This window comes from Danio rerio, chromosome 6 (assembly GCF_049306965.1).
Source record: "Danio rerio strain Tuebingen ecotype United States chromosome 6, GRCz12tu, whole genome shotgun sequence".
Lineage (NCBI taxonomy): Eukaryota > Metazoa > Chordata > Actinopteri > Cypriniformes > Danionidae > Danio > Danio rerio.
Genome location: NC_133181.1, coordinates 14,272,620 through 14,294,899, shown reverse-complemented (window position 1 = coordinate 14,294,899; position 22,280 = coordinate 14,272,620). Strand labels below are relative to the sequence as shown.

The 22,280-nt window shown below is 35.9% G+C and overlaps 3 protein-coding genes across 4 annotated transcripts in view; 2 read left to right on the top strand and 1 right to left on the bottom strand.

Annotated features, from left to right (window-relative positions):
* Positions 1-7,751, top strand: part of arl6ip6 (ADP-ribosylation factor-like 6 interacting protein 6) — a 58,304-nt gene extending 50,553 nt beyond the window's left edge. The window contains exon 5 of one of the 2 annotated variants that reach the window (XM_073952411.1): positions 5,850-7,751. In XM_073952411.1, coding sequence (XP_073808512.1) covers position 5,850 — 1 coding nt within the window. In that variant the 3' untranslated portion in view covers positions 5,851-7,751. Of the gene's footprint in view, positions 1-771; positions 946-5,849 lie in introns of those variants that run through there. The other variant, XM_073952412.1, reaches the window with a different exon arrangement.
* The window catches only part of asic4b (acid-sensing (proton-gated) ion channel family member 4b), a 750,743-nt gene that overhangs the window by 364,285 nt on the left and 364,178 nt on the right, over positions 1-22,280 (bottom strand). The window lies entirely within an intron of this gene.
* Positions 17,217-22,280, top strand: part of kcnj3b (potassium inwardly rectifying channel subfamily J member 3b) — a 32,482-nt gene continuing 27,418 nt past the window's right edge. Inside the window, exons 1-2 of the mRNA XM_005165856.6 lie at positions 17,217-18,447; positions 19,904-20,120. Of these exons, the coding sequence (XP_005165913.1) occupies positions 17,770-18,447; positions 19,904-20,120 (895 nt within the window). The 5' untranslated portion in view covers positions 17,217-17,769. The remainder of the gene's footprint in view (positions 18,448-19,903; positions 20,121-22,280) is intronic.

Sequence of the window (22,280 nt, the reverse complement as noted above, 5' to 3'; positions counted from 1 at the left end):
AGACAGCGTCCGCCATTCTCTAATTCTCGTGCTGCTCTCCCGACAAAAATGCTAGCAGCACGCACACAGCTTTGCTGTATAATCGGCCCTGACAAGATCGCGGGGGGAAACATTCAACAAACCGTGTGGATGATGGAAACAAACGCATATGAGCCTTCATGAACGGCTAAATACTGTGCCGTGGTTTCCGTGTCTCTCAGCTCGGGCTTGACACTGGCAGGTCTGGCAGGTCTCATGAATAATTAAGCAGCCGGCTCTTCTCATAGGATAAGAAAACTCCGCTATGAATAATAATGAGAAACCGACGCGTCATCATTGCACTTGCAGTTCTGCGCTACGTCGCCGATTTTGATCCCGCCCCAAAAATCATTTTAAACCCGGAAGCTGAAATTAGCTGACAAAAGCTCAAAATTATCCAGTTTTCCCCACAATTACAGCTGACAGGTGCTACCTTGTCTTAACTGATGCTCAACACACACACATCTGTTAATATATAAAAAAAAGTTCTCCGGGGTGTCCTGAACCTTTAAGGGAAAACAAAATCAAAAACTACATCGCCTTGTGGGGAAAAAGTGTTTGCCATTGCTGTTAAAACATATCTTAACTTTGGTTTATCACACCTGAGTTCAGTTTCTTCTTCTTCTTCTTCTTCCTGGTGTTTATTGGCAGTTCGCATTCTTAACAGAGCATTACCGCCATCTACTGTGGGTTATGGATCAGAGACTTTTATTTTTATTTTATTTTATTTATTTATTTTTTTTTTACCTCTAGACTCTTCAAAACCTGAGCCTTCGATGTTGCTGCGTGTTCAGCTCCTCCATCTACAGCTCAGGTCCTTCACAGCCGAGACATAGAAAAACATAGTAGAAGAGAGGAGAAAGCTAAATATTGTTATAAATAAAATCATAATTAATTAAGTAAATTAAATAAATATATATAGACATTATATTATATGTATTAACTGAGTTCTTTTTAGGAATTGTATCAACCATTTATTTCCTTCCTGATATAAAAACTCTTTCAGTGTTATTTGTTCATCATTTATCTGTAGATCATTAATTAACATATTTCTTTCCTCTGTGTATTTATTGCAACTAATGATTATATGTTCTACTGTCTCTCTCTCTCCGCATCCATCACACAACCCTGTTGGATGTTTTCCTATCATGTGTATGAGTTCAGTTTCTCTAGCCACGCCCTGGCCTGATTACTGCCACACCTGTTCCCAATCAAGAAATCACTTAAATAGGACCTGCCTGACAAAATGAAGTAGACCAACATATGCTTGAAAAGATAGACGTCATGCCGAGATCCAAAGAAATTTAAAAACAAATGAGAAACAAATAATTGAGATCTACCAGTCTGGTTATAAAGCCTGATTTATACTCGACGCGTCCACTTGTTTGCTTGAGTGTGCGTGGCGAATGTGATGTCATCGCTGAGTTTGCGGATGTTCGCTTTGACTGTGCTCAACATTATTTCGGCTGTCGGTGTTTACAGCATTTTTTGAGAATCGAGCGAACAGTGCGCGCAGCGCTGCATTTGATTTATGTTGAATATGAGATGCTTTGCAGAGATTTTGTCTAAAACAGTACGACTGTTCAGCCATCTTTATGATTCGTGATCAGAGAGATAACCAGATGATCAATAATTCTTGGCTAGAAAACGGCAACAGCCGTGGGAAAGCGAAAAGTTTTTGTTAAAAGGTTTGGGTAAAACCTGAGGGATAAGTTTTAAAAAAAAACAAAAGAGGCCATGACAAAAGTGAGCCAGGTACACAATCACAGAATGTTTTCCACCAGTCATAGGTTTTACACCGATGTATATATACAATTGTGAATTTAAAACAATTTAATAGGAACAAATTATTTCTTTGATAACTGGAAGGGAATATTTGAACCTATAAGTATACAATATACTGATGCCCTGTTTTTCTAGGCTTTACTGGTGATAATGGTCAGGCATGTTGGACCATTATTGCCTTTTTAGCATAAATAGAGGGCTAGCCAGACAGTAATGTGTGGATTGTGGAGCGAGCTAAATCAAAAAAAAAATTTAAAAAGCATCTGTATTTTTAGGTAAGTGTGTTTTTTTGTTCTTGTTGCTTTCATTCTTCCCATAATAAAATATATATATATATATATATATATATATATATATATATATATATATATATATATATATATATATATATATATATATATATATATATATATTTGTAGAGCAGCCCATGTTCTGTTGTCATTAATATTTTAATAAACTTTAACAGGTAAAACTGTCCGAGATATGAACAAAAGCAAGTGATGCATCAAAGTTTGATTTAAAAAAAAATCTTCAATGGTTCTAAAAATCCTTATAATCATTAAATTGTTTATAAAAATAATTCGTTTCAAATATTGAATGATATTAATGATATGACGTAGTTCCGGAAATGTCCTACTTCTCTGTTTATCCATCTGACCAACACAATCTCACGGAAATTCGTAACTTTTTGATTTAGTGCCTAGTTCGTATGAATTTGAATGATCTAATTCGAATAATTTATTACGATTTGCTCATCCCCTAATGACAGTTGGGTTTAGGGGTGGGGTTAGGTGCCACGGCTCCTTTTTAAAATCGTACAATTTTGTACGACTGAATTCGTACGAATTAGCCACTAAACTGGCAAAACGTAAAATACTTACGTTTTCTCGTGAGATCAGGCTGGTCTGACTTTACTGTCAGTACCTTTTGACCACCCCCTGTCGTTTTATTGAATATCACAACGGCGAAGTATAAAAACCTTGTCTGTTTCGTGAGGTGCGCGTGCAGTCAGTGGAGTTGTTCGATGCATCGCCAGGCGAAAGTATGAATCCAACTTAAAGCTTTGGAACTGCAGCAAACCACAGTGAAAGCCATTATCTACAAATGGCAAAAACATGGAACATTGGCGATGCAACTCTCAACACACAAATGTATTGTAAGATTTTTTTTTTTTTTTCAATGGATCAGTAAGTTAAGAAGTCTAAAATCCTCCAAAGAGAGAGATGATACAACAACAGTGAAGGACTCGAAAAAAAGAGGTAAGGTAAAAATAATAAAAAATTGTATTTCAACAATTCCACAGAAATTTAAAATAAAAACATGTACAACATATACAAATAAAACAAGATCCTGTATTCATCTTCAATTGGTCTTAAGCAATCACTAGATGTGATTTCGCAGGTCAGAGTTCACCAAGCTTGAACTGTTGAATGCAGTAAACTGCAAACATTTTTGCACGATAAGCTGCGATCAGTCTGGACTTTTCTCCCCACCGACTTCCATTCACGAGCATGCGAATGCGTCAGACTCGAAACGCAAGCTCGTGCGACAAGTTGCGCAGTTTGCCACGTTGCAAACTTCAAGCTTAGTGCAATCTGACCTGCGAAATCACACCACTTGACTACGTGAGACCAATCAGGGATCAAAACATGACCTCACAGAAGAGAAATTTAAAATATGGACCAATCGGTCACTGTTTTAAATGTCTAATCATCGTAGTTGTAGGACTGAGGGTGAGTAAATAATCAACAAATGCACAATTTTGGGTAAACTATCCCTATATATATATATATATATATATATATATATATATATATATATATATATATATATATATATTTTTTTTTTTTTTTTTTTTTTTTTACCATTTTAATACCTTTATATCTAATCAACATCATCATAAGATTTACTTGATTTTAACAGCAAGGGTGCCCAAACTTGGTCCTGGAGGGCCGGTGTCCTGCAGATATTTGCTGCAGATTGTCTTAATACACCAGCACGGATGTTTCTAGAAAGCCTTGTAAAAGCTTGATTAGCTAGCCCAGGTGTGTCTGATTGGGGTCGGAACTAAACTTTGCAGAACACCAGGCCTTCAGGAGCGAGTTTGGGCACTCCTGCTGTAATATCAGGTAAATCTTATGGTGATTTTCGTTAGATATCACAATGTTAAAATGGTAAGCAGCAAAGCAAAATGTAGCATAAATAAATAGCAAAATGTTTATCCATTGATGATATTGTTGAGTTGTATTCAAATCTGACAATAGTCTGACAACATAATTTATATTTGGGAATTAATGTGATAATTTTACATTATGCATTCTTTCTTTTCCATATGCATCTTGTTTATTCCTGCCCCTTTTTACAGCGCTGTACTACAGAATTTCACAAGCTTAAAGTCTAGCGTGACCGCAGCTTTATGTTGAATGGGCTATTTATAGTGAGTTTGGAATAATCCAATTGGTTTACTAATGATTACAGATGAGAGACCAGACTCGAACAGTCATATCACGTGCTTCTCTTGACATTTGTGAAAATTAAATTTATAAGTAGATTTTAATCAAAAAATAATCTTGTAAATTTATAAAAGTTGCAAAGGTAATTTTTTTTATTGATAGATTGAAGTGATTGAATGGAGAAAAAGAAGGCATTAAAACATCAGGTATGTTAAGTATGTCCATCAGATAGAAAATAACAATTCAACAATTGCAGCAGCCAAAAAACAAAACTACTTAATTTATTTTAATAAAAGATTTGTAATGATGGAGTAGGTAGAAGTTAAAACCTGTTAAAAATATCTACCATCCATGAGTCATCTGGCATTACCATTCATATTTGTGCATTGATGTAATATAATCTTATTATAATATTTCATGCATAAAAAATGCCTTAAGGAGAGAACAAAAAGGCATCTCAAATGACTGCAAGGAGGAAAAATAAACTCAACAAACATTATCCCCTTACTGTAATTTTGATTAGAAGTAATTGGAAATATTTAATTATGCTCATAGAAGTACGGTTATAGTGATGTTGATTACTTAGAAGTTATAATATTTAAAAAGAAAACGATGATGCTTGAGTCATCTAGAAATAATGTTCATATTTATTCATTAATGCAACATATTTTATTTACGAGGCATCTGGAAAGTATTCATATTGATTCACATTTTCCACAGTTTTTTATTAAATTAATTTATTTCTTTAAAATTCTACACACAATACCCCATAATGACAATGTGAAAAAAGATTTTTTGAAATTGCTGCAAATTTATTAAAAATAATAAACCTGAAAAGTCACATGAACATAAGTATTCACAGCCTTTGCTCAATACTGTGTTGATGCACCTTTGGCAGCAATTACAGCATCAGGTCTTTTTGAATATGATGCCACAAGCTTGGCACGCCTGTTTTTGTGAATTTTTGTCCATTCCACTTTGCAGTATCTCTCTAGCTCTAGCAGGTTGGATGGGAGGCGATGGTGTACAGCCATTTTCAGATCTCTCCAGAGATGTTCGATAGGATTTAGGTCTGGGTTCTGGCTGGGCCACTCAAGGACATTCCTCAAGTATTTGTGAAGCTACTTCATTGATATTTTGGGGGTGTGCTTTGGGTCTTTGTCCTGCTGGAAGACTGTCACCCAGTTTGAGGTCAAGAGCACTCTGAAGCAGCTTTTCATTCAGGATGTCTCTGTGCATTGCTGCATTCATCTTTCCCTCTATCCTGACTAGTCTTCAAGTTCCTGCTGCTAAAAAACATCCCCACAGCACGATACTGCCATCTCCATGGTTCACTGTAGGGATGGTATTAGCCTGGTGATGAGCGGTGCCGGGTTTTCTCCAAATGTAACGCCTGGCATTCACTCCAAAGAGTTCAATTTTAGTCTCATAAAACCAGAGAATTTAGTTTCTTATGATCTGAGAGTCCTTCAGATGCCTTTTGGCAAATTCCAGGCGGGGAGTGACTTTCATCTGGCCACTCTACCGTACAGGCCTGATAAGTAGATTGCTGCACAGATGTTGTCCTTCTGAAAGGTTCTCCTCTCTTCACAGAATAACGCTGGAGCTCAGACAGAGTGACCATCGGGTTATTGATCACCTCCCTGACTAAGGCCCTTCTCCCCCGATCACTCAGCTTAGATGGCCGGCCAGCTCTAGTAAGAGTCCTGATGATTCCACACATCTTCCACTTACGTATGAGGCCACTGTCCTCATTGGACCTTTCAGAACAGCAGGAATGTTTCTGTAACCTTCCCCTGCCTTGTGCATTGAGACAATCCAGTCTCGGAGGTCTACAGACAATTCCTTTGTCTTCATGCTTGGTTTGTGCTTTGACATGCACTGTCAACCCTGGGATCTTATATAGACGGGTGTATGTCTTTTCAAATCATGTCCAATCAACTGAATTTACAACAGGTAAACTCCAATAAAGCTGCTGAAACATCTTAAGGATGATCAGTGGAAACAGAATGTACCTGAGCTGAATTCAGACCTTTTTGTGATTTTTCAGGTTATTATTTGTCATAAATTTGCAGCAATTTCAAAAAATCTTTTTTAACATTGTCATCATGGGGTTTTGTGTGTAGAATTTTGAAGAAATAAATGAATTTAATAAATTGTGAAATAAGGCTCTAACATTAAAAAATTTGGAAAAAGTGAAGTGCTATGAATACTTTCTTGAAGCACTGTACATTATGCATAGAATACAGAAATTTGTCTTGATGAGAGATTCAAAAGTGATTGAAATAAAGGCAAACCTTGCATATGAAATGAGTGCAAGAAGAAAAACAAAGCAACGTTTTAATGTTTCAATAGAAGCTCAGCCTTATTGTGTTGTTGAATAGGTTGAATATTAATATCTTGAAATCTGAAAGAATAGCGGGGAGGGAAAAAAACTAAATGTCTATGTATTTCCAGGAAAGCTCAAAGTCATAATGATGTTGATCAGGTAGAAGCTATAATCTTAATACTCACGAGGCATGAGTCATCAGGCAATGACATTTATATTTGCACATTAACGTAATGTAATCTTTTTATATTGTTCATAAAAGCTACAGAAATTTGTCTTGAGGAGATAATAAAACAAGACTAAAGAGGCATCTGAAATTACTGCGAGGGCAAAAACAAAGCAAACTATTAAAGTGATTTAACTGAAGCTTGCCTTTATTGTAATGTTGATTAGTTAATTCATAAAAAGAAAGACAAAACGCTAAATATCGATCTCTTTTTATATAGGCTCAAAGTTATAATTGTTATCAGGTTGGATTGACTGAAACAGGGGTCACCAACCCTGTTCCTGGAGAGCTGCCTTCCTGCAGGTTTCAGTTGCAACCCTGACCAAACACAGCTGTCTGTAATTATCAAGTGCTAACTAATTAGCTCAGGTGTGTTTGATCAGGGTTGGAGCTGAATTCTGCAGGAAGGCAGCTCTCTACAGGAACAGGGTTGGTGATTCCTGGACTAAATTATCTTTATTTAAAAATTGAAATATCTAAGACCCCATTTACACTAATGTGGTTTAGTTTTTAAACGGCGTTAGAACGAAAACGATCCACATCCACACTGGTGTTTCACCTATAGCGTTTCTGAAAAGTCTCTGGCACTCTGGCATGCGCTGCAGCGTATGCGGAGGTCTGAGGTCCAGGCAGTCAGCGTGTGCTTTAAGCACAGCTCCCCTGCTGAGAGCAGTGCACGTCGGGCAGTTCATCAAGGATATACTGCTGGATCCCATCTCACTATAGTTGTTAAACGGGATATTTAATTCATCTTGTCTCAATCTAACAACTCTTTAGTCTTTTGAATCTAATACTTGTTCTTAGGTAATGTGTTGGCCGAAACCAAAGATAAGTTAATACATAAATTCTGCACATTTCACTGAGTGCTTGCCCTTATTTCTATATTGTTTGTTATACTTTTATAATGCCCATTATTGATTATTAAAACTAATATTCAGCGAAACAGAGGGTATGTTTCGTATTTTCTATGAAAGTGAAAGGAGGGAGTTATGTTATAGGCTCTGTTTTGTTATAAATATGCATACAGTGAAGATGACGATCGTAAAAATATGTAGCTACATGAAACCTCAACATTTCTGGTGTTGTTTATATCGAAATAAAAATAGGCAGATCTTTATTGTTGAGATCGTGAAACAATGTAGCCAAGGTGATGTGAATGACGTTATAAAATGCACTGTTCTTTTTGAAGATTTACTCGACCTGTCCTCTGGAGTTTGTTTTCCACATCAAACTTGCGAAGTCTGAACTTACAAGGAGAGGATGCAAGACTGAACTTTGTGTACTTAATATTGAGGAAAAAGGCCAAATTAAATATTCGAATGTCTGCAGTTAACAACATGAAGGGATTAAGTTAACTTAATGTTTTTACAAATTTAAGTGGATTGAACATAAAACAAATAAGTTGTCCCAAACAAATCTAAATAATTCTGTTGTTTCAACTCATTTTAAATAAGTAGTTTGAACAAGCAGCAAAATATATTTTTTCAGTGTTTTGTTTCTATTGTTCTATCTCTTCTTGGTTATTTTAATGAGCAAAACATACACTTTGTGTCTTTTTGAACCAATGGGCCTCATTCATTAATGTAAATCTAAAAATGACTTTTTTATAGTTTATAGTTCTATATACTGATTCAAAGTCACAATAGTCACTGCATTATATCATCCTTATGAAACGGGAGATGTTTTAAAGAACACTGTATGTTGCAGTCATTGCTCTTATTTAAACAGTTATATGTCAACACATTTCTTCATTATACAGCGATAAGCATAGCTGGAAGTCTTTAAGTGATTATCTGAAACTCTTGTGAACCTTTGTGTTGGATATGAAAAAGACACGTGAGGTTTTTATAATGCTCAGTTTTATATTATATTAAAAAAACTTAGACAAATATAAAGTGTTATGTATTTTGCTGACTTGCGCACTTACATTATCCCAAATGTTTTTAACAATTTTCAAATCCAGAGAAATAAGCCATTTTAACAAGTGACTCGAACCTTCTCCTGTGTGGCCATGCTTAGTTCATACAGTACATCCTCGATTACCTTTTTGGTTTTATAAAAAAAACATGGAAACACCGAAGACACTTTAAAATGTTGTGTACTTTCTTAGAATGCACAGATCAGCATTCTAACAGAACTTTCAAATTAATTTATTATGATGAAACAGGAGTGCGAGGCTGCATGGTAGCGCAGTAGCTAGCACGTTTGCCTCACAGCAAGAAGGTCGCTGGTTCGAGCCTTGGCTGGGTCAGTTAGCATTTCTGTGTGGAGTTCGCATGTTCTCCACATATTGGTGTGGGTTTCCGCCGGGTGCTCCGCTTTCCCCCACAAGTCCAAAAACATGTGGTATAGGTGAATTGGGTACGCTAAATTACCCATAATGTATGTGTGTGAGTGAGTGGGTGTTTCCCAGTGATGGTTTGCAGCTGAAAGGGCATCTGCTACTCAAAGCATGCTGGATAAGTTGGAGGTTTATTCAGCAGTGGCGACCTCTGATTAATAAAGGGACTGAGCCGAAAAGAAAATGGATGAATGAAAAATGGCAGTGCTTCTTCCCCACACAATCACGATAAAAGAACCAAAACACTTGATTGACACTATAACATGAATTTAAATTAAATGTGCTGTTTTTTTTTTCATTATCAATTGTGCAAAGCTAAATATATATATATATATATATATATATATTGTAGTATATTATATTATTCTTTTAAATACTTTAATTGTGTAGGGAAAAGTATGATTTTATGGCTGCCCCATAATATTTTTAAAAGTTCGATATCACAATATTTGGATTTGCTCTTCAGTGTTTGGACTTTCAGCAGTAATAATTAAACCACACACTGACACAGTTTTAGTTTACTACAACTTCTATGTTTAGCTTCTTTGACAATCTACATTGTAAAAGCGCTATAGAAATAAAAAGTAATTTAATTGAATATTACTAAAAGTTAGGAATGAAAGAGGGGAGAAATTTGTGTTTTCTGTCAAGAGGCAGAAAAAACAAAGCAGGATTGTTTTTTCAATAGAAATATCTCCTCTCGCAACACCATTTGTAAATCTCTTTATATAATGAATAAAAGCCACAGTTGGACAAGTACAGAAATTTGTTCTGTAAAGAGTTTGGAGATAAGGCAAAATTAATTTACAAATAACACCAATATCTATGCTTAAATAAGCTCACACACACACACAGTAATTAATATTTGACTAGATATTTTTCAAGACACTTCTATACAGCTTAAAGTGACATTTAATGGCTTAACTATGTTAATTAGGTTAACTAGGCAGGTTAGGGAAATTAGGCAAGTTATTGTATAATGATGGTTTGTTCTGTTGACTATCAAAAAATATATATAGCTTAAAGGGGCTAATAATGTTGACCTTAAAATGGTCTTTAAAAAATGTACAACTGCTTTTATTCTTGCCGAAATAAAAAAAAAAATATGACTTTCTCCAGAAGAAAAAATATTATCAGACATACTGTGAAAGTTTCCTTGCTCTTAAACATCATGGGAAATATTTAAAAAAGAAAAACTAATTTAAAGGAGGGGGGGAGTGGGTCTAATAATTCTGACTTCAACTGTATATATGCACACATATATAAATATATATACACACACACACACACACACACACAACAGTTGTGTCTGGTTCTTGAATCTGATTTGCTGATAGCCGTGCAATATTCTGCAAATAACAGCACTCGTACAGCCTCTTCACCCTTAATCCTTGTCTATTACCAATTAATCTTTGGTATTACTCCGCCCACATACAGCGGCAAGTAGAGGACACTCTACAGTTTGCAGCGTTGCCAAAAACGGAGTGTTTTATAAACCTATAGTGTAACATGAAAAAGGGATTTACCTGTGTATTTACCTGATGGATTTTTTTGATGTTTGTGAACCAACAGTTTCTGCTGTTCTGACTGTCAGCTGCTGTTTTGAACGAGTGGTGGAAAAAAGTAGTTCCTCTTACAAAAGGATTTTTAAGACTGTGTTTGATTTTATTTTTATACACACGATTATGTCATTGAACTGTTGTGTAAATGCAATATCACACTCGTAGCACTGCGATATGGGCCTCGAGCCATCACATGCCTCCCACCAGTGCCGATATACAGCCATATCGCACTGCTACTCATGTGATATTGCTTATACAGTATATATAAGGCAAGGCAAGGCAAGTTTATTTATATAGCACATTTCATACACAGTGGCAATTCAAAGTGCTTTACATAAACAGGAATAAAAAAGACAAGTTTAGGACATAAAATGCAGACAATAAAAATTATTAAAAACAGATAAAAACAATTTAAAAATGGGTTAAAAAAGGGTATAAAAGAATGAAAAAGAAAACGAAAAACATAATAGTGCAATCTGTTGGACGTAGCACAGTGCTCATACAGTAAAGGCAGATGTAAAACAGATGTGTTTTCAGTCTCGATTTGAACATGCCTAATGTTGGTGCACATCTGATCAATTCTGGAAGCTAATTCCAGCAGCGGGGGGCATAGTGGCTGAAAGCTGATTCACCCTGCTTTGACTGAACTCTTGAAATTTCTAGTTCATATGATCCTAAAGATCTGAGTGATCTGTTGGGTTTGTATTCAGTGAGCATATCTGTAAAGTATTGAGGTCCTAGGCCATTTAGTGATTTATAGACCAGTAATAATACTTTAAAATCTATTCTGAATGTAACTGGGAGCCAGTGTAGAGACCTGAGGACAGGTGTGATGTGCTCTGATTTCCTGCTTCTGGTCAGAATCCTGGCCGCAGCATTCTGGATGAGCTGCAACTGTCTGACTGTCTTTTTGGGAAGGCCAGTGAGGAGACTATTATAGTAATCCACCCTATTCAAAATTATTAGCCCTCCATTCCCAAATGATGTTTAACAGAGCAAGGATTTTTTTTTTACAATATCTCATAAAGGTTTTTTTTTCTGGAGAAAGTTTTATCTGTTTTATTTTGGCTAGAATAAAAGCAGAATAAAAAAATGTAAAACCTATTTAAGGTCAACATTTTCAGACCCCTTGTCTACAGAACAAATCATTTTCATGCACTGATTTTCCTACTTGAAAATTGAAAAATATCTAGTAAAATATTATGTGCTGTCATCATGGCAAAGATAAAAGAAATCAGTTTGCCCAACATATATATATATATATATTAAAAAAAAAAATATATATATATATATATATATATATATATATATATATATATATATATATATATATTTTTTTTTTTTTTTTTTTTTTTTTTATATATATGCATTTTGCTCATCAACCACTAGATAAGAAGTCTCTCACAGAAAACCAAAAAACGTAGGCTATGCTACAGATTTATTTATTGGAAGCAAAAAGGCAAGTTTGTTGGTTGCTATTTATCTGTTGGTGCTTTGCTTCTCTTTCTGAGCTCTGGGGAGAAGAATGTTTAATGTCAGGGCTTTTAAAGGCTTCGCTCTGACGAACTCTGCCATCTAGTGATTATCACATGAGAGGAATAGCAGTTACTGATTGGACCTTCTCAACCTGTCATTAGCTTCCCGCTGCGCCCATGAATCTATTTAGTAAACAAATAGGCAGACGTTCCTGCGCGGAATCAGAGAAGGCGAGAGGGCGTTTTTAGTTACAGCGCCAGTGGTGGTAAAAGTCCTCTCGCATTATTCCAACCGCCGTGTGCCATTCTCACCAGTGACATCATTAGAAGCTGTCTGGGCATGTTTCATCACATTTCATTATGCTCCGCCAATCCTCCTCCAGCGATATAATTATTTCTATAGGTCATTAAGGCATTCTAGAGAAGACAGAGCGGGTGTCTTGAGGAAAACCTCAGCTGGCGTGAAGCAGTTGTGCCACGCTAACAGTCAAGGATGTGCTTTTACAGCATTTAGATGAGCGCGTGTTGTCTAGTAAACATGCCGTTGGTGCTTGCATGTCCTTGGCACAGACACCCTTAAGCCTGTTCTACACTAGCTCGATACTTCACTACAAACAGAGCATCCTAATGGTGCATTTGGATTCGAATGCTTCCAAAAAAAACACAGAGCCTGAACTCGCCGGTTCAGCAAAAGGATTAAAATAGCCACATCCTGTATTTGAGTTTGGCTGCCAAAAGAGCTACAATCCGCACTGTGCATGTGTGAATGTGCAACCCACTGTATAATATGAACAGAAAACTGATGCGGGGGAGAAAAACGGGAGAGATATACCTGATGACATTCTGTCACAGTCTTCCATTATGGATAGCGCTGACACTTACAGAGCAGCAGAAGTCAGTCCATTATAGACTGGCTCCAAAATAACACACTAATTGTGTTCTTATCTTCCAGCGCCCTGCCTGAAATGGGAAGAGATGGAAAATTTCAGGATACAGAGATGTTAAATAAGGTTTCAGAGGATGTTGTTTTAAAATTGTGTTGGAAAAAAAATGACAAGTACTCGTCCTGGGTCATAAATAAGCCCTGCGGTCATAACATTCAGCTTTAGATGCTTTATCAGATGAAGAATGTGTTTTGTTAAAGGGAGCTTGTTGCTTCTGCTCTATCCGACGCTGATGTGATGGTATATTCATCACCTTTATCTTCTTCATCCATCATTTTGACATATAAAGGCCCCAAATATATTACAGGCTGGACCTGAATTATTTTTTGATAAATTGCGTGTTGGGACAAAATATTAGATGACCTTCAGGGTGCACTGACTGTTTACAGAAATTTCTGTCAGAGATATCAGCACGCGATCATCGCCTTTAAAGGATGAAATATAAAACTAAGTCATCTTTAAAATGCAGAATTTCGGCATGTAAACACCTTTACTGGCGTTCTGACAGCTCAGCCATATCTGTTTACTTTTCGATGTCAGACTCTAGAGTCGGTTCAATAGAGCACAGCAGCCAGCCTCCAGAATTCCCTCAGTTTTTCAATAGGGAATTTCTGTTTTAACAATAGCTGATAATCTTTTAGACGGACATGCTGAGAGTTCTGACTAGGCATGGGCCGGTATAAGTATGATAACCTTTGATAAAATATCACAGTTTCACAGTATTGTGATTCAAGCTCTAAAATATATTCTTTTTGAATGTCTGGAAAACATTTCAGCTTTGAACACAATGGCTGCATCCAAAATCACATATTTCCATACTATATAGTTCGCTAAAAACAGTATGCAAGCCGAGTAATATGTCTGAATTCACTGAGTTTGAAACACAGTAAGCAATAAGTACCAAGATGACCTACTACTTCCAGTGAAATTCTGAAGTGTGCATCTGATGGATGGTATGCTATCCCATGATGCACCATGAGAGAATTCATGAATGGGAGTGAAGCGTGTATGTCACATGCAGATGACAAAATGGCATCCATAGTATGTCTGAGCTCCATTCATACTACTCACATTTATACTGTATAGAAAGTACTTTTCTATCAGTTGAGTAGTACATTCATTCACTTTCTTGTTAGCTTAGTCCCTTTATTAATCTGGGGTCGCCACAGCAGAATGAACCGCCAACTTATCCAGCACGTTTTTACGCAGCGGATGCCCTTCCAGCCGCAACCCATCTCTGGGAAACATCCACACGCACACACTCATACACTACGGACAATTTAGCCGACCCAATTCACCTGTACCGCATGTCTTTGGACTGTGGGGGAAACCGGAGCATGCAGAGAAAACCCATGTAAACGCAGGGAGAACATGCAAACTCCACACAGAAACACCAACTGAGCTGAGGTTCGAACCAGCAACCTAGCGACCTTCTTGCTGTGAGGCGACAGCACCTACTGCGCCACTGCATCGTCTCGAGTAGTACATTCAAATTCAAATGCAGTACCTACTGAGTAGTAGGCGATTTCGGACACAGCCGATATATTTTATTTTGAAAAACTTTAAAATATTTTGAAACAAAATAAAATATTTTGAAATCAGTCAAAAACGCTGATTTCTTTACAATTTAACCTTTGGATGTCTTTTCTGCTGGAGAAACTGTTGTACTAAAAAAAAAATAATAATAAATAAAAAATCTTACATATACCATAGGAACAGTATAACAAAAAACGTTGCTGGTTTGAAAACCTTGAAAATGGTCACCCCATGCCTAGATTTAATGTTGTTATTTGTTTTGTGCTTTTGTTTATTACCCATTTGTTCCTATTAATTTTTAAAACAACGATCTTTGATAGCAGCATTTGTGCAGAAATACTACATTACCCATGATGCTGTGCACAAATTCCACCAATCAGGTTTCAGTGGGAAGAGAGCTCCAAATAATAAGTGTTTAATTTAGAGCACCGCAACGCAGACCAATAATGTATACAAGAACAGGGACTTTTCGTTTTCAGTAAGCCAGCTCAAGTGCTTCCAGAAAAACTGCGACAAAATCATCGCGTTTAAGATCTGGTTTCTTTAAAAATCAGTGATCTTCACTTCCTAATTGATGTGCAATCTAAAGTGGGTCTCCAAGCAAACAAGAAGCAATAAATTAAATCCCATTGTTCAGTTTGTGTCTTTAAAATATGGAAATTAATTACCACAGTATTTCAATGGAGTTTCTGCGCTTGCCACTTAAATCTTTCATCTCATTTTACGCTTGAACAATTCAATGAATACTTAAGTTTATTTAAATGATTGTATTGTACTTAAATTACATTATTGATGTTATAACAGAAAACTTATAAAAATAAAAGTAATCACATTAACTGTTCACCCCAAAGACGCTGTGCATATAGCCCATTGGTGTCTGATGTCAAAGTACTGCGAGAATGATTCAGAAGCAAACAGAGCTGTCTGCTTTCTGAACACTCTTGCAGGTCTTTGGCGTCATCAACGAATTGATCTGTGTAGTACTTAAAGTCGAACATACCTAGATATCTTAAGCTCCACCCATTCATGTTTAGCACTTTATTACATAATCCCAAATGCTTAATCTATAGGCATATTGTTCTTCTGTATTTTCCGGTGATTTTTAATTTGATTATGTCATGCTCCGTAGGATTGTAGTTATGTCCACGATTAATGCTGGTGAGTACACAGAGAATTTAAAATTGCTTCACTAATTTATTTTGCATGAACAACAGTTTGTGAGTCAAGTGATCCAAACTCATAGTATTAAAAATACAGCAGGCAAGAAGTAACCACTACCCGGATGACCTTCTACCTCTGCTGAGATTCTGAAGTGCATGTTCGATGAACATTATTATCCCATGAGGCCTTGGTGGGGAATTTCTGAATGAGAGTGATGCGGTGCAACTGACACTAATAGGTCATGTGATAATGTCATCATGACAGATATAGGAGGTTTCATTCATACTTTTCATACTACACAAACCATAATTTTCTATTGGTCATTGAGTAAGTTAGAATTCCAAAATGGTAAAAGTTTTGTCAGATTTCCAAATACTTCTGCTTTGAATAAAAGTTTGTGAGCTTGTGACTCACCTCATATTTGGTTGATTTGATTTGTGTCATATACGGCTTTAAGAAAGACCTCCCTATAAAAAAATACCAATAGGAAATGGATTTTGTAAATACTAATGCATCCAGATGTTTCCCAGTACTGGCTTGCAGCTTGAAGGACATCCGCTGTGCAAAACATGCTGGATAAGTTGGCGGTTCATTCTGCTGTGGCAACCCCGATGAATAAAGGGACTCAGCTGAAAAGAAAATGAATGAATGAATGATTCTTGTCATATTCGACTTTTAAACTTCCCAATAATAAAAAAAATCCCTATAGGGAATGGATTTTATAAATACTAATGCATCCAGCTGTTTCTGAGTACCTGGTTGCAGCTGGAAGGGCATCCACTATGTTAAACATATGCTGAATAAGTTGGCAGTTCATTCCGCTGTGGTGATTCCTGATGAATAAAGGGACTAAGCTGAAGGAAAATGAATGAATAATGCATTCAGCACTGCTGGAAGAGGTCAGGTTTAAACGCACTACATTTCAAATCTCATGTAAATGCGGGTATTCTTGGTAGAGTTAATGGTAATTATATATTTTTTGTTTTGTGATATGTAAATTTGTCGATGTACAAAAGTGCTCAAGCAGCTGCTGTTGCTATGGTTACCTCTTTAAGCAAATACAGAAAGCGAGTATTTAACGACTAACTTTTGCGAATAATAAAAGATCTGAAAACTCAATTAACATTCCCTAAAATTGCATTAAAATTTTTGCAAATTCACTTGGGTAAGAGAGAGAAGAGTGGCAAAGACTTAACTGACCCCTCAAACCCTCGTAATGTGCATATAGTGCTGTGATTTTGCAGAGATTACTGTACGTTATATGTGCAGCACCGTTTAGAGAAGCATAATAACAGCGCAGCAAAAAAAACAAGAGATGCACCCAACACAGGAACACGTGTTCATCCCTCCCCCAGCTTCATCTCCACCACCCTCTTAGAGAAGTTTCTCTTATTTGTCGGGGCTGGAGATGGAGTTGGAGAGCTGGAGGCGCGCAGTGCGCAGGAACCGAGAACAGTGAGAAGACGAAGAGAATCAGATAACAGCCTATGCCAGCTGTGAGGAACAGCAGAGGCGGCGAGTTAAAACTTGGACCGGATCCTTAGGGCGTCTACCAACTACCGTCTTATTAAATTGGTGCGATACACCTGGGGAAACAGGAGGAGTGGATGAAGGTGGAGGAGGAGGAGGGTGCCAACGCACAAGTGCTAGACTGCGCCAAGCCAATCTGAGATTACAAATTACTCGCATCCATATTTCTCCACATAGGGCTGAGAGAGTCTGTTTTAGTTATGCGGATCTGGAGAAGACGAGGAGATCTGCGTCGCTCCATCCCAAGACAAACGCGCTGTTATTGACAAACTCCTGCAGGGTAAGCCTTATAAATAACTTTTTGTCTGCCCAGAAATGCGGGAGACTGGTGCGGCTGAAGTGTGAGGAAAACCGAAAACATTTCTGTCAGGAACTAAGCGTACATTCGGGACAACTTTAAGCGAGAAGGATGTCCGCGTTGAGGAAAAAATTTGGGGATGATTATCAGGTGGTGACCACCTCGTCCAGCGGCGGCGGGTTCAACCAAGCGGCCCCCGAGAAGAAAAGGAAACGTCAGCGCTTTGTGGACAAGAACGGCCGCTGTAACGTCCAGCACGGGAACCTGGGAGGAGAGACGAGCCGGTACCTGTCCGACCTGTTCACCACGCTCGTGGACCTCAAATGGCGCTGGAACCTTTTCATCTTCATCCTCACATACACGGTGGCGTGGCTCTTCATGGCTTCTATGTGGTGGGTCATTGCTTTTATACGCGGAGACATGAACCAGGCCCACGACGACAAGTACACGCCGTGCGTGGCCAATGTGTACAACTTTCCCTCCGCTTTTCTGTTCTTCATCGAGACCGAGGCCACTATCGGATACGGTTACCGCTACATTACAGACAAGTGTCCGGAAGGCATCATTCTCTTCCTCTTCCAGTCCATCCTAGGCTCTATAGTGGACGCTTTTCTAATCGGCTGCATGTTCATCAAGATGTCCCAGCCGAAGAAACGCGCGGAGACGCTCATGTTCAGCGAGCACGCGGCGATTTCCATGCGTGACGGCAAACTGACCCTGATGTTCCGCGTGGGGAACCTGCGCAACAGCCATATGGTCTCCGCGCAAATACGCTGCAAACTGCTCAAAGTGAGTATCCAACCAGTTAAATAAAAGTCACACAGAACATATTATTTATTAGAATGTTAAATATCACAGTTTAATTGATGTTTAATCATAACATGTGATTATGATGCATTTAATTGATTATTTAAAAGGTTCAATCTAAGGTTCATCGTTTAGCCTCAACATAGGCTTTACCTCAAGCCCTGATAAATGAGAAGGACCTGTAATTTGATTTGCCCACCTACCGTGGACAAAGTATCGATCCACTCCATGTGACTTTCCTTTTTCAAACACTGTAAATACATTGGACCTGAGAGTCACTACCACAGACATTGAGGAGGACAAGCACACCCCCACCAGTGATTAGAAATGGGCAAATGTTCCCATATTTCCACCTGTACTGTTCTCCTTTAGCTTTTTTTTGGTCAGGATTACATAGGCTAGTCAACCTCAGCAGTCTAAAAAATATTTTTGATGATAAAACAATTAATATTTGGTAATAATCTAATTAGGCAGAGTTTACAAAATAAAGGTTCCAAAAGAGGAGTTTTAGAGTGATGTCATAAAAGATATATTATTGGTTAAGATATTTTAATAACACTTCTATAAAAGTTATTCAAATAACAGTTCTAAAAAGATCATTTTAAGTATTCTAAACAAAAGAATAAATAATAGTTTTGTGCAAATGAAATATATGGATGGTTAAAGGTTCCTCATAGTACCACCAATTGCAATAAATAATCATCTTTTTAAGTGCACATAAGCAGAGTGTATGGCTTCCAGTGCAAAGAATTAGTTTTAATACAAGCTAAAAGAGACCAAGGTAAAATAAAAACAGTGAATATGTTAAACAACTGGCAGTAATGTAATCTACTTGTGTTTCCCCCCAGCCAAATTTTACTGTTTTTAGGCACAAAAAAAAAATGCTACGATCCATGCCATGTGAATGTAAGAAGACTTGAGACATTTGATTTTTTCGATATCGGGCATACAAATAAGAGGGAATGTATGTTTGTTTTAAAACGACAGAAGTAAAAATGATCCCTTCAGTATAATTAAACTATTTCCTTCACCACTACTTTTTTTTAATACTTGATAAAGGCACATACATGTATAAAGGCATATTTCACCCATAAAATTCTGTCGTTTATTCGTCCTTCCAAACCTGTTTGAGTTTCTTTCTTCTTTTGAACACAAAAGAAGATAGTCTGAAGAATGCCGGTAGCTGACACTTAATGTATCCATAGTAATCTTTTAGTCAATGCCAGCAACCAGTACTCTTTAAAATATCTTCTTCTGTGATTAACAAAAATATATATATATGTTCGTAAAGGTTTAAAACCACAAGTAAATGATTTTGATTTTTTGGTGAGCTATTCCTTTGACATTGCTACTGCCTTGCGTAAAGATACAGACTCATACACTCCATCGTTTTCCTGTTTTTTCCTAAATAGTTCTCTTTTTCTACATTTCCTCTTAGTCCCGTCAGACTCCCGAGGGCGAGTTTTTGCCTCTGGATCAACTTGAGCTGGATGTTGGGTTCAGTACCGGAGCTGACCAGCTTTTCCTAGTGTCTCCTCTGACAATCTGCCATGTGATCGACTCCAAGAGCCCATTCTACGACCTCTCGCTCAGGTCCATGCAAACAGAGCAATTTGAGATTGTGGTTATCTTAGAAGGGATCGTGGAGACCACCGGTGAGTTTTATGATAACACACATCAAGCAGCAAATATGCTAAAAATTGGAATTTTATTTTATCAGTACCCCAGAACGATATTGCTAATCTTACGTCAAGCAAAGTTGAGTTTTATTGGCATTCTTCTGCTACATGTGAAATGTCATGTCTTGCATGACCACGGTGATAAACAAAACAGAAATAGGAACACAATTTCTTGGATTAAGGAATTTGACATTCTTTTTTCTATTAAACACATAAGAAGATATTTTGTAGAATGTTAGCAGCAGCCGTTGACTTCCATAGTATTGTTGCCCCTGCTATGGATGTCAGTGGCTGCAGGTTTGAAACAAGTGGAGGATGAGTAATTGTTTACAGAATTTCTATTTTTGTGTCAAATAGCCCTAATATTTTAGATTTTATGTATATTAAACATATATTACTTCTTTATTAATTTTTTTTTCAGAAAATGACAATTGATCAGAATAATAAATGGTTTGAATTTGTTTTGATAGAAAACCAGGATTTAAAATCATTGATATTGTGTTGTCTAAAAGTGAATATAATATATGATAAAAATAATATATAAACTTTGAAAAATATATAACTTTGGACAAAAGTGTCTGCTAAACAACTTAATGTAAATAAAAACGTAGTACCATTTTTATGCCACAAAATACTGTAAATTACAACATTTATATGTTAATTTGAGAAGAAATGTTATCACACCAATTTTCAAGTATTGTTTAAAAAAAACAGAAAAATATTAAACTCTATATACTTAATACAAACTATTTACAAACCATACAAGTTTCTAAACGGTTATGGTTACAGATAACACTAAACCCGAAACCTTCACAACATAAACTTCAACATTTCAACTTTAACATTCTGACAAAAGCTGGTGACTTTACTGGCCTTATTATATATTTATGTTATTAAAATATTAATTATATTAATAATATATATATATATATATATATATATATATATATATATATATATATATATATATATATATATATATATATATATATATTAATTATAAATAATAATTTTTTTTTACTAATTTTAAACTGTATGTGTACTATATTATTTAAAAACAGACTAAATTGTTATTTAAAAATTTTATTAATAAAATTACACTATATATTTATTATTATTTAATCAAATGCTAAAAAATAGACAAATATGATATAATAATTTTGTTATAATGATAATTGTTATTAAGCTTATAATATCAGTGTTAATATTACCAATTATAATATTAATTATTATTATTATTATTATTATTATTATTATTATTATTAAGAATGTTATATAATTCTCAGTAATAATAATATTAATAATTATTATAATTATTGTTGTTGTAGAACAACAGTAAATCTACAAGACAAATTTTTTATATCTTTTTTCTATACATTTTAAATTATATATAATTTCTGTTACATTTTTGGCTGTACTATACTGCAAATATTGTGTATTTTTACTGAAATGTAACTATTTCACCCTCATTTCCTTCAATAAATCCAATGTACTCTACAAAACATAGTCAAAAAAACATATCTTTTGTCAAAAACACCAGGTTCTTAATGCAAACAAACGGCACAATTAAAAGCCTTAAAATATATATATTTTGTTGGTTGTTATCATCTGGACTGATGCTGGTATATAAACTGATGTCAGTGAAAGCGTTCATGTTAAATTATGATCCTTTTTTTGATGATCTTATTTATTTATTTTTTTTTGCATTTTTTAGATATTTGTCCACCGTGGTCCTATTTTAACTTTTTTAATTGACACACAAGGATGTTTTATTGTTTAGTTTTATTATTTTTAATTCAGATGTAAACCGCAGAGTTATATATACAGTAGGCCCACACAGAATTTGCGAGCACAGAAATCCGCAAATTTTTAGCCCATTATTGAGTATATTTGTTTACTTGCGTAAATGTGTGTAAATTCATATTAATTCAGTTTTTAAATGAATTTCAGTAATAATATTGACTAATATGAAAATTGTTATTTACAATACAGTTCATATAGTCAAATTTTCTGACTTTAAGTAGATATATTTTATGAGAGACTTGCTTTGTTTAACAAATAAGTGGATCTAGATGGATTTTCATTTTAAGCATTGAATAAAAGTTAAAAATATATTATTTTTAATTTCATATATCA